General features: G+C 49.4%; 1 protein-coding gene across 4 annotated transcripts in view; it reads right to left on the reverse strand.

The window, feature by feature from the left end:
- Positions 1-12,377, reverse strand: part of EGFR (epidermal growth factor receptor) — a 196,734-nt gene that overhangs the window by 16,275 nt on the left and 168,082 nt on the right. For all 4 annotated transcript variants that reach the window (XM_054494705.2, XM_063667305.1, XM_063667306.1 and 1 more), the window contains exons 21-22: positions 3,454-3,609; positions 2,484-2,559 (exon numbers count right to left, since the gene is read on the reverse strand). In XM_054494705.2, the coding sequence (XP_054350680.1) occupies positions 2,484-2,559; positions 3,454-3,609 (232 nt within the window). The remainder of the gene's footprint in view (positions 1-2,483; positions 2,560-3,453; positions 3,610-12,377) is intronic.

The raw sequence follows: 12,377 nt of genomic DNA on the forward strand, positions 1-12,377 counted from the left end.
GGCCTTCCCATCTCTGGGTAACAGAGGCCATTCCCAAACGGAACCACCTGAATTAATACACAGAATACAAGCTTAACAATGGAAGGAAAGCAATGGTTTGGGGGCAAGAAAATAGATTCTTGTGTCATCCCCTATATGGATTTGTAAAAGAAAGACTGTCTCATTTCCAGATCTATGCAGTCAGTTTAACTACTATTTAACTAGGTTTTTAAACATGTATGATGAATTCTAGTGGGAAGACAGGTTATTAGATTTTGGAACAAACGGTGAGAGGGAGGAGAACCAGTGTAGCCAGTGTTAGGTGGAGAATGGACTGGAAGGTGTTGCGAGTTCTCTCTTTTTAGCTCCTTGGTACAACACACTAGGCCCCTAATTTATTAAATTGAATAATTTGCCTTGACTAGAGACTAGAGAGTAGAGAAAACAGGATATGATTTTTAAACTAAAAATTCAGGCTCATGGTCTGGTAGTTCCAGTGGGCTGCCCAGGCCAGTGATTATAATCTGCCGTGGCAGCCTCAGTGATGTTGAAAACACAATGTTTTCAGTGGGAACCTACTTCCTGAGAATGGGTGTGACCACATCAAGGCACTAAGCCACTGAATTCGAGAGGGCTTCCACTTGTGCATGGAGTGTGGGCATTGCGCTGGCACACACAGGCCATGCCTGGAGCGTGACGGGAGGGGGACCTGGTGGACGGGAGAGTTGCCAGGGCCAGATGGCCCAGCAACCCATCAGTCATGGCCAGGTGCTCAGGTTTTATCTGAACATACCTGGAGGACCAAAGAAAGATGCTGAGCAGAGAATGAAAAGTCTGATAAAGTTAAAAAATATGCACTTTGGGAGGTTGAGGCGGGCAGATCATGAGGTCAGGAGTTCGAGACCAGCCTGGCCAACATAGTGAAACCCTGTCTCAACTAAAGATACAAAAAATTAGCTGGGCCTGGTGGCGTGCACCTGTAATCCCAGCTACTCAGGAGGCTGAGGCAGGAGAATCGCTTGAACCTGGGAGGTGGAGGTTGCAGTGAGCCGAGACTGCACCACTGCACTCCAGCCTGGGCGACAGGGCAAGACTCTGTCTCAAAAAAAAAAAAAAAAAGATAAAAAATATATGTGACCTCTGTCTGGAGCATAGATGAGGGGGAGCAAGTGGGATGAGGGGAGACCCGCAGGAGACCGCGCTGTGCCTGGGGTGGGAGGGGTGGGCTGCGTGAGGACAAAATTAATAGCTTGGGGCAGGACCCCGGGGTTCCCTCGTGGAGAGGAGATACATTCTGAAAATGGCTGAAAATAACAATGCATCAGCAGACCTTTATTTCCTTATCTGTTCCATTAATCGAGGCAGCTCAGCTCACAGGTGCACAACAAACTTCACTTATTCATGGAGACAAATCTCTGCCTTTGTATCAAAAATCTTACATTTTAACAGAAGAGATAAAGACTCAGGAAATTTAAAAATGTGTATGTATTTGGAAAATCAGAAAGTTAATAATGCTATAGGAAAAAGAAAAAATACTAAGTAAAAAAGGACGATATCTTGAATAATTTTGCTTTTGTAGTACTGACTAGATTATTCTTGGAAATTCCTTTCAATAGTGTTCTCCTCAAATACACATTTCTAGAGAGGTGAGGCGACTCCTCCCTTGCTCCTGTCGCTGTGGATGGCTGGGGTAACTGATTTTCCTCAGTAAAGGGGTAGGTTCATGGGTTCCAGCCTTTCAGTAAGTTGCTGGGTGAAATTCAAGGACCAAGTGCGGTAACGCAGCGGAACATGCCTGGCACAGCGGTCAGAGACAATGTGTCAGCAACACTTTCTCAACATGGGAGGCCCTTGTAGGCTCAGGACAGGGCAGGGACCTAGGGCTGGGTGAGGAGAGGGGCCCTCGTGAGGATGGGTACAGGCCGGTGCTGGGCAACACTGGGATTCAGAAGAGGAAATGGAGAATCCCCCAGGGCCGGACCAGATGGTCCTCCCGAGAGTGAGAAGCAAGGGTCATCTCCCTTTCTTCTTTTATCCCTGCAGACATCCTCAGTGTGTGGTTGTCAAGCCGTTCTCTCTGACACATAAGGGCCAGGGTAGTTCATCTTAAGCCTCATTTCTCTACTGGAACCATTCCCCATCAAGCTTCTTCTGTCACCTCCCTCTGGTTCACTTCAAATTCACGGCAACGTTAATGGTTTGGTTAACGTTAAAGTTTGGTTGGACTTTGCAAGGAGAGCCGTTTCCTAAGCTCTTTCCCTCCCATGCCCCCACCCTGCCAGACCAGCTCATTGCAATCTCCAGTGACTTTTGGACGGCAGCTGGACTCGATTTCCTCTGTCGTGTTTTCTCAGTACAATAGATAGACAGCAACGATTACATTATCATTAGTCATTATCTCGAAAGAAAATACTTGCATGTCAGAGGATATAATATAAATTAACTAACAATAAAAGCCAGCTTGGCCTCAGTACAAATTCATTAGCATCAGGATTATGACTCACCATAGCTCCAGACATCACTCTGGTGGGTATAAATTCTGTGTAAAATTGATTCCAATGCCATCCACTTGATAGGCACCTTGGGATGGTGAGAGATAAGGCAGTGAGACAACTATTAGTTTCCCTCTGTTGGAAAAAGTTAACTCACTCTGGACCTAATTACAAGTGACACACACAGAGGAGCCAGATCACCCCACGACCCATCCCCTAGGCCTGGCGCCTCCTCCCAGCAACAGGGGATTTCAGTCTGACGGAATTCAGGGCTGCTTTGGTAGGTTTCTCAGCACCCTCTGGGTCCTAGGCTGCTCTGGTGAGCTGGGAGCCCTGGTTGTGCCCAGTGGCCTCACTCATCCAGGTCTGTGCGTGTTTTCAGGGCCCAGCATCATGGCGTTGGTGGCTGCTAGGAGCCAAGCAGGCCAGAGTGAAACCTCAGAGGGGCCTGGCTGTGGGAGGGCATTCGAGGGCCTGACAGGGGACGCACATCCCTTAGTGCTGTGAGGGTCCTTAAGAGAAACCCGAGCCGGTGAAGAGAGAGAAGGACTCCATTGCAGCCTGTCCCAGCCACGAGCCACAGACAGCCCTGGGAGCTTGGGCCCGCATGGGGGCCTTTCCTGTTCCTTAGGTGTCCTCGACAGCAGTGGGCCACCAAGGCAGCTGTGACCTTTCCCAATTGCGCTATTGAAGGGGGCTTATATATCCTGCAGGGAGAGGCTGAAACCTAACCTTTGCTAATGATCACCTGGGGATAACATCCTCATTCAATGTCCCAGCAAGTACCGTTCCCAAAGCAGCTCTGGCTCACACTACCAGGAGACCCCGGCTGGACCCAGCTGCCAGCAGCAGCTGCTGTGAGCTCACCCAGAATGTCTGGAGAGCATCCTCCCCTGCATGAGTTAAACAATACAGCTAGTGGGAAGGCAGCCTGGTCCCTGGTGTCAGGAAAATGCTGGCTGACCTAAAGCCACCTCCTTACTTTGCCTCCTTCTGCATGGTATTCTTTCTCTTCTGCACCCAGCAATTTGGCCAGCCCAAAATCTGTGATCTTGACATGCTGCGGCGTTTTCACCAGTACGTTCCTGGCTGCCAGGTCACGGTGCACCAAGCGACGGTCCTCCAAGTAGTTCATACCCTGAAACAGAGAAGACCCTGCTGTGAGGGGCAGATCATCATGGGAAGAAGCTCTGCATCTGAATTCAGGGTCATGTTCATGCCAGGCTCTGAGCCTCTCCATGTCGAGGACTTACGGCTGGTGAACGTTAGTGACTACTGATCCAAAGAATGGAAAGGTGCATGGAAGAAGATGTAACCCGCTGCTGACCATTAACTTTTCTCCATCCAGTTCCTCAAGTTTTAAGTCCAGAGGTGCTCGTATATGAGGACAAAGAAGAGCAGGAGCTCTGCTGCCCAGCTGAGACTTGGGCTTGAACTTACTGGACTTGCCAGGCTGACCTTCCTGCATGTGGTTTATCTGCAAAGCAGGGGTGGGGGGTGGTGGGGACCATGCCCTCCTCACTGAGCTCGTGCAAAGGAATGTCTGTCAGGGTTTTTAAGCCACACTCTCACTGTGCTTTCTTGGACTCTCTGATATGGTTCACTGCCTATGAAGATTTTTGTCCTGTTTTACTTTTCACGGGTTTATTATTATTATTATTACTGAAACCACATGGATACTGAACATGCTTTTAGAAGACACCACTCCCCCTACCTCCCTGGCTGCCTCCACAATCTCGCCGCAATTGAAATCTCTGCTCTGAGAGTAAGAAAGAAATAATATGTGAGAAGCAGCCAGCACAGCGCCCAACAGAGTGAACTCCTAGAAATGCTACCCTGACGCTGGCTGATCCTGACCCACGGCCTCTAGTGTCCTTGTCACATGCACCTTTCTCCCTGCTGGCCGCTGGGGTCACTGCTGACCCCTGCTCCTCCTTGCTTGACGGATGCCTACCTTGCTGAGCCCAACTGTCCCAGGCTTTGGCATAAGCATGGCAGCCTGCATCTCTCTGCAAGGGCCAGGCTGGCAGGTGGGAGAGGCTGGGAGGGGTCAAGTTCTGTAGACCTCTTATTATTGTTTCTACCACACTCTCTTCTCTCTCCACCAAGAGGGTGGGCCACCTTTCTAGTTGCCTTTATGGCTGATGTTCATGTACTTTCTAGTACAGAGTGGGCACGACAGAAATGCTTGCTGTGGTGCAGCAAATGGAAACAAACAGGCATCTCTAGCCTGCTCCACTCTGCCCCTCCTGTATGGAGGGATCCCACTGTAGTGTGACTGCAGGGAAGAGCTGTAGATGTGGATGGATTCCCAAGTTTTCTGGCAAATTGTTTGTTTTTTTTTGCATGAATATTATGTGAAAATGATTCGTTGAATTGGCATGTCAGAGCAAAATTAAAATTTTTTCTTTCTCAGGCAAAACCAGTCGTCATAAGAATGTAGGGTCTCGCAAAGATGCTATGCAGAATTAGTCTTTGGGCGCCGTTTGTGAGGCCTTTAATGTTTTTCTCTTTTGGAAAAGACATGCTTGCCTGACACCCACTTCTCATGACCACATGGACTGTCCCCTCACCCTGCACTGCCGAGAGCGCTCCTACGGGTTTCCGATGCTGCTGGATGTTAGTGCTTCCCTGCCTACTGAAGAGGAAATGAGCAGGTTCTTCCCTGGACAACACTTCCAAATTAGGAAGTATTATGTCAGGATGGTGGGTGGAAAGGGAGAGGAGAGGGCGGGCAGAAGCCGAGGAAGCGCTTCCCAAAAGAGGACTGGCCCAGACTCCCTGCTACTCTGGCAGCCTGGGTCTCCTTCAGGGGCAAGCTCCCTGCCCCCGCTGTCTGCCTCATCTGACTCCTGGGATGCTGACTTGCTCTCTGCCTGGTACCCTGTCTCTTACAGAGCAAGGCCTCTGTTATTAAATATCATGAACTCCTGCCCATTCGAAAGGGAGAGTTAGGCTCAGCCTCTTGCCGGCTCAACTGAGTGTCTACCTTCTTGGCTGTGTGAACTCCCAGGCTGTCTCCTCTTCTCTCTTCTCTGTCCCTTGATTTCTCACCCTCACCCTTGCTTTCCCCTTTCTTTCTATCCTGTTCATTCTTCACATTTGTACCTTTTGTTCGTTCTTCACATTTGTTGAAGGCATCCTCCATGGTAGCTGTTGAGCAGGAGTGGCACAGGCCTACAGTAAAGAGCCACACACAAGTCCCTATGCAGAGGACCAGGAACCTCTCCCTTTCTCCCTCTCTGTTTAAAATGTGTGGTTTCTACACATTCATTAAGCCCACGAGGAGACCCTCAGAGCACATTCCCAGCTTCGTTTCACCACCATTGCTGACCTTCATTCTGCCTCTTTAAATGCTTAGCGGAGATTTTGGTATACTGGGCACATTTTTAAAATGGCCTGTTGAAGAATGAACAACTGAATGAATGAATGATTGAATGATCGGTGATAGCAGCTGACAGTGCTGACCACTGGCGGTGTGCCAGCCATTTCACACACGTCTGTGCAGACACCTTTTCCATCCCAGTCCCCACACGACCACCTCGTTAGATGACCTGGAGTCCACAGGCTGAAACGTGGCTGCACAGACCAAATACCTTGAGACCCCAAGACCACTACTGGGACCATGGCTTTAATTCCCCTGCTGGGAAACACGCCTGCTAAGCCAGAGGCTGCTTGGCGTTCTATATATATGCATATGTGTGTGTATATACATACATATATATATGTATATGTGTATATATATATACACACACACACATTATGTGTGAGAGCATGAGACAGCGTGAGCACGCACCTTGGTCCCGTGCCTCTGGGGAAGTCCGCGTCACTCTGTCAATCTAACAAATCCAGCTGACCTCAGGCCCAGCCCTTCCCTGCTCCTCAGGCCAGGGCTTTAAAGGACCTGAGCCATTTCCACACGGTGTCTGTTTCCTCAGAACACCGGTCTTCAGCAAAGGCGTGGGAAAGGGCAGAGAGCACAGGACATATTCTAGAATTCAGGTAATCAGTTGGAGGGTTTTAAATCAGAGACAGCTTTGGGACAAGGAGAGAATCCCATGTGAACTTAGAGGAGACTTGACGCATGGGTCTCCATCCCACTGCCGGCACATTTGAAAGGACAACTCTGTCCCTGGCGCAGTTATGCTTTAACTGGTCCCCAAAGATAAGAGCCGCGATACGGCCTGTGAGCTCCCAGGGTCTGAGCAGAGGCCGCAGGAAGCAATATCAGCAAAGCCTCAGCGGGGCCTCTCAGGAAACTCAGTTCCTGCTTCTTCTCTGAGACCCTCACTTTAATTGAAATTAAAATATTTATTTTTGTTAATTACTACAGGAAAACTGGAAAGAATTTTGAAATACAGCACTGAGGTTAAAAGGGGATTTGAAAAGCCAGCCTGGAACTTCCACTTACAAAAAAGAAGACTCTGCTCCACATGGCTGTCGGGGCTTTTTCTGGCAGGATACCCCAGAGCGAGGGGCGGGGGCTGTGTTTGACCTTGAAGGTCTGGGTGTTCCCAGGGGCTGCCGCACCCCACAAGTCTTGGGAGGAGTTCAGAGTGAGAGGCGGGAACTGGATTGTTTGTGTTCTATTTTGTAAGTCTCCTGTGGAAGAGCTCATGGAGCAGTGACTTAGTGAGGAAGGAAGTGGAGGAGGGGAGGATGAGAAGGCCGCATGGTTCTGGTGGAGTGGAGGGCTTTCCTATCAACACTATTTTGTTGTTGTTGTTGTTCAGAAGTATTTATTTAAAGCAAGATCAGAAAGAGGCTTAAGGTTCATCATCTTCAAATTAACCCACCTCTACCAGAACCATGCTGAGACCAAGACCACCATCACCCTTCCCCTGGGGGCTGGAGCTCACCCCTCACCTCCACTTTGGGCTGGTCCTGAGGCAGGCAAGGCCAGACACTCCTGGCCACAGCTAGGGAGAAGGTGAGGGGCCCCGCAGGGCTTTCTCAGGCCTCATCTTCCAGGATCCCCCTGTATAAATGATGGTGTTCTCCCCTCAACCTTTCAGCCCTTGGGGTGCAGGTGGGGAGGGGAGCCCCACCCCAGAGACCCACCCGCAGCTGGTAGAGGTAAGGGATGGGGTTCAGGGGGGCTCTGAAACTACAGATCTGATGAAGTTTTTAAGCAGAGTGGTCACCAGGAGAAGCCTCTGCTCCTGTCTCTGGACTCCAGATCTCAGAGCATCTGTGGCTTTGAGCTCCCTAAAAAATGGAAGAGTCTGTTCCTCAGGCCACCTTGCCACCTTCCCAGGCAGGCATAGAGTAAGTGCTGGACCTCGGAAGAGGCAGGAAAGTGTCAGAATGTCCTATTCCCAGACAGAAGTGGTGCAGCACGGGCACCCTGCTGTGCAGGGAGGGAGGGCTGCTGGGACCCCTGTCCTGAGAGTCATGCTCTGAGCCGGGGCATCCATGCAGGCTGAGAGGCTGCACCATGGAACCAGGCCACCTGGATCAAATCCTGAGATCTTGGCAAGTGACATAAACACTGCATGCCTTTGTTTCCCCATATGTAGAATGGATTAATCAGAGGGTGGAATGAGTTTATGTAGAGGCAGCAGTTACTTAGATAGCACCCATGGAGAGTCCCATGTAGGTGCTCATGATTGTCACCATTTCCTCCAAATGCCAAATCTATTCTCTCTTCTCCATTCCTTTTGCAGTGACCTTGAATTTGGCCACCATCTTGCTTTTGTGATGAGGCTCCATGTGCTTGGCCCTGAGGGGTCCACCCCTCTTCCCCAGTGTCCCTTATCTGGTGGCTTCCTCCCTGTCCTCAGCATCTCCCAGTCAGAGGCACTTCCCCACCCTCAAGTGCCTTCACGCCCTGTCAGCAGCCAACTCTCACCCACAGGGGCCTCCGGGACAGGGAAAGGACCTGTCACGCTGTTTGGTTTGCAGGACTCAGGGCTCTGGAGGGTGAGGGGCCATCTGGCTTGTTCACTGCTATCTTCCCAGAGCCAGGGGGCTTGGCTGACAGACCCATTCCATTCAAACTTGGAGCTCACCCTCCCTGCGCCTTGCACGGTGGCCTCACGACAGCTGCGCCTCCTGCTCTGACCTGCTTCCCTTCCTGCTCTGTATTTGTTGGCAAACTTGGGAAGATAAGAAATTTTATCTTACTTCTATATATATTTCATGTGATGCTTAACACTAGCAGGTAAATGCTTAAGAAATAACTAGTCAAAATGTCTAAAGATGATGAATGTGCTTCAACAGCACTGTGAGCTTTGTCTTTTTAGTGATATACTAAAGCGATCGTTAGGTGAAGTTTAGCTACGACCCTTTGTAGAATACGCAAGAACAAATAAAAAAAAAACTCACACAACTGAAATCTCTGGTCCTTGGACCTAGGAACCCACAAAGCTGTGTGGTGTGAACGTGCTGGGTAAGTCATCCTCTCTGGCCCAGTGCAGATGGGAGCAGGAGGTGCAGGGCTGAGTCACCACCCTGGGGCCACAGTTAGTCAGCAGGGGTAGGCTCTGCCCAATCCTCATCTGAGGATGGGAAAGCCATGAGGGGAGGGAGCAGACCTGGACGACGAAGGCCGGAGCCCTCTGGGACCTGCCTTGCAGTTGCATTGGAAGCTATGTAGAGCAAGCCAGGGTCTCTTCTCCATGACAGCCTATCTCCACCAACACACTGTGGCCCTTCCTCAGTGCTCCACCCAGTGGCACTTTCACTCTCTCACAGTCCTGCTTGTGTGCTATGACACACACACAGCATGATCTGTCAGCGTGGTTTTCGTGACCTGGCACCTAGGAATAGGCCTGAGTGGCCTGGAATGTGCTGGCGCCACCAGCTTGGAGTCTCCTTCCCTGTCTCCCGGTGTGGACGGGATAGCCCGGCCCACTCAGCTCATCTTCCTCTCCCTCCCATTAGCAGCTCACAGGCACTGGGGCCTCTTGTCAGTAGGAGAGCTGTGAAAGCACCTAGGGCTTTTTAAAATGGACTTGGACCAAATTAAGTAGCCCATGTACTTGAAAAAAGGAGTCTTTGAAGTTTTCTTTGATGTTCATCTGTATTAAATTGAACCTCACAGATGGAACTAAGTATAGTTTGGTGCTTATAGAGTTGTGGTCAGAGAGTGCCACGCGTAAGCCAGTTTCATTCTGAGAGCCCTGCCCTGCCGCTACCGTGCATTGTTCACCAGGCCTGGCCTCAGGACTGTAAGCTGATATTGTTTGCTGTACTACAGAACCACATCAGCGTCTGCCTGAACACTCAATTCCGTGAGACTGTAATCTGCATTAGGTAATCTCCTAATTTCTAATTTTTGCCCCAAACCCCTCCCATCTCCATCCCAGTCTTGCATCAATTATTTGCACTCAACTTTCTAATGTAATCTCCCTGGGCATGGGAGGCTCCACGGGGAGAGGGTGGCGCAGGAGCAGGGCTTTCCAAACGGCACGGATGACGGGATCTTTGAATGACTGTGCCGTGTGATTTATTCTGGGATTTACTAGCTGGCTTGTAAATCCCAGGAAGAGTAGACAGGCTTTCTTAAGTCTAACTTACTCCCAATGCGTGAAAGCCACTGTGAGCTCCTGTGTGGGGAATTTAGGAGGCACCTGCTCCTTCTGGCTAGTAACCAAGTGGTGTCTCTGCAACCTCCTGAGATGGTTTTGCACATGGAGAACAAAATCCATTTTCCTTGTAGATGGCAAGGGATGTCTCTTTCATGGTCTACTGGTCTCATCCGGATTCCTCCCAGGACACTTCTGTTTTTTTTCTTTTTCCTTTTGTCTAGTTGATATAACTTTGTGTAATCTCTTTAGCAGTTTAGTCAGGACAATGAAACTTGCATAACAGTGGCCAGCTCTCCCATCAACATTTAGAAGAAAACTTCCCAAGATAGTTTGTGCCTTTGTGAATCAACACAGGACACTTATAAGCCAATAAATCCCATTTTGAGGATGCCAGGAGTTTAGTTTCTGGTCAGCCACTAAGTGTTTCTGGGTAGTTTTACTGCAAACGTTTAAAAAGAAAATTTTTTAATACTCAGATACATTGTAAGTAACCCAAGAGCAAATTTCTATCGTCACAGTTTGGGGAATCATTGTTTTCATTTCCCTCCGGGGACAGCTGTTCCATCATTGCAACTATTCAAATACAGAGGAATGAGGTATCTCTTGTGAACTAAAAAGCAAATCTAACAGAGACAAAGTGTTAACTGCTCATAATGTAAAAGGACTTCAAATCAAAATAAAGCTAATCAAAGTACGACAAACACAAGAATGGCTTTAAATAACAGGTTGAAATTGTAGGTAACATTATGCAGAAAACTGTCATGGAAAACTTTCAGGCCCTGGAAACTTAAACTCAGGCTTTCAGTAACTTCTGCTTAAATGGGACCCGCACTAAGTTTATTCTTTGTAATGGACACTATTATATTCGTTAGTAGAAGGCTAATTTTTGGGGTCAAATAAACCTCCACTTATCCAGGCCAGGCCGACTGGAATGTGAGCGTGAGAAGGCGCGCCGGAGAGCAGCTCATGAGCAGCAGAGATCAGGAGCAATGGCGGGCATGTGATGGTCATGCTGCGCCAGGGAATCAGGGTTGGTGCAGATGTAGATTAGGAAGATGTTTCTGGGTATATTTTAGTGGCTGCTCCAACCTAGGTCAGCCAAAGGGGATCAAAGGAGGAAAAGAACACTCAGTGGGGATCAGCCGTGTGCTGGGCCCATGGTGGGCAATGCGAAGGGGCTCACTGCCCTCCCTACCTCCCAGAAAGACAAGGGGCAGAACACACTCCACAGCCAGGAGACCAGGCGCAGAGAGGCCAGCAACGTGCCCACATTCACACGGTGAATGCGCCAGAATCCAGATCTGAATCCACAGTCCACTGGAGTCTTGAGCTCGTCCTATATTGGGCGAAACCTGCCAAGACTATGTGCCCCTTAAGGAAAACGGTAACACACACATTTCACACGGATGGCCCGACCACCTCTCCACCACATGAGGAGTCACCTTTGTGGAGCTGGGGGTTACTGGGAGACGATTAAGAACAGCTGTGGACTGTTGGTCCCCTCTGATGAATGGGGAGGGGCAGCTCCCACATGCAGGGCCGGGTTTGGGGAACAGCCAGGGCTCACCTCCTGGTTGGGACAGGTAGGCACAAACTCAAGTAAGTCATAAACCAACCAGATATTCTGGGGCAATATGTGCTAAGAGGAAAGTAAAACCAGGTGATAGAGACTGCCTGGGCAAGGAGGGCAGTGCTCTCCATTCCCTGCTTCAGATAACCAGGAGGACAGCTGGGGAAGCAGGTCTGGGTTCCAGGTCAGGGCATGAGTGGATGTAGCTCCACACCCAGCAACACCTGCCCCAGGCTGACCACCCCCTCCCCAAGACGGTGGGTTGCACAGTGTCCCCACATTTCACGTCTACCCAGAACTGCAGAATGTGACCTTATTTGGAAACGGGGTTTTGCAAATCTAATTAGTTAAAAGTCTTGAAATGAAATCATCCTGGATTTAGGGTGGGTCCTAAATGCAATGACTGGGATATTTTTTAATATATATATTTATGGAGTATAATATTTCTTTTGACGTTTATACACATAGCAGAGTGATCAAATCAAACTAATTAATATATCTATCACTTCACATATCTATCTTTTTTTTGTGCTAAGAAGATTTACAATAGACTCTCTTAGCAATTTTCAAACTCAATGACTGGTATCTTTATTAAGAGAAAGGAGAGAGGCCTGTGGTTGCAGAGACAACAGGAAAAGGCCGTGTGAAGATGGAGGTTGACATGGGGAGGTGCAGCCACAGCCCAGGGATGCTGGGGCCACCAGAAGCCAGAGAGGCAGGAAGGATCCTCCTCAGAACCCTTGTGGGAGCATGGCCTTCTAGACACCTGGCCTCCAGAGCCAGGAGGAAATAAAGCTGTGCTAT

Source organism: Pongo pygmaeus, chromosome 6 (assembly GCF_028885625.2).
Source record: "Pongo pygmaeus isolate AG05252 chromosome 6, NHGRI_mPonPyg2-v2.0_pri, whole genome shotgun sequence".
NCBI lineage: Eukaryota > Metazoa > Chordata > Mammalia > Primates > Hominidae > Pongo > Pongo pygmaeus.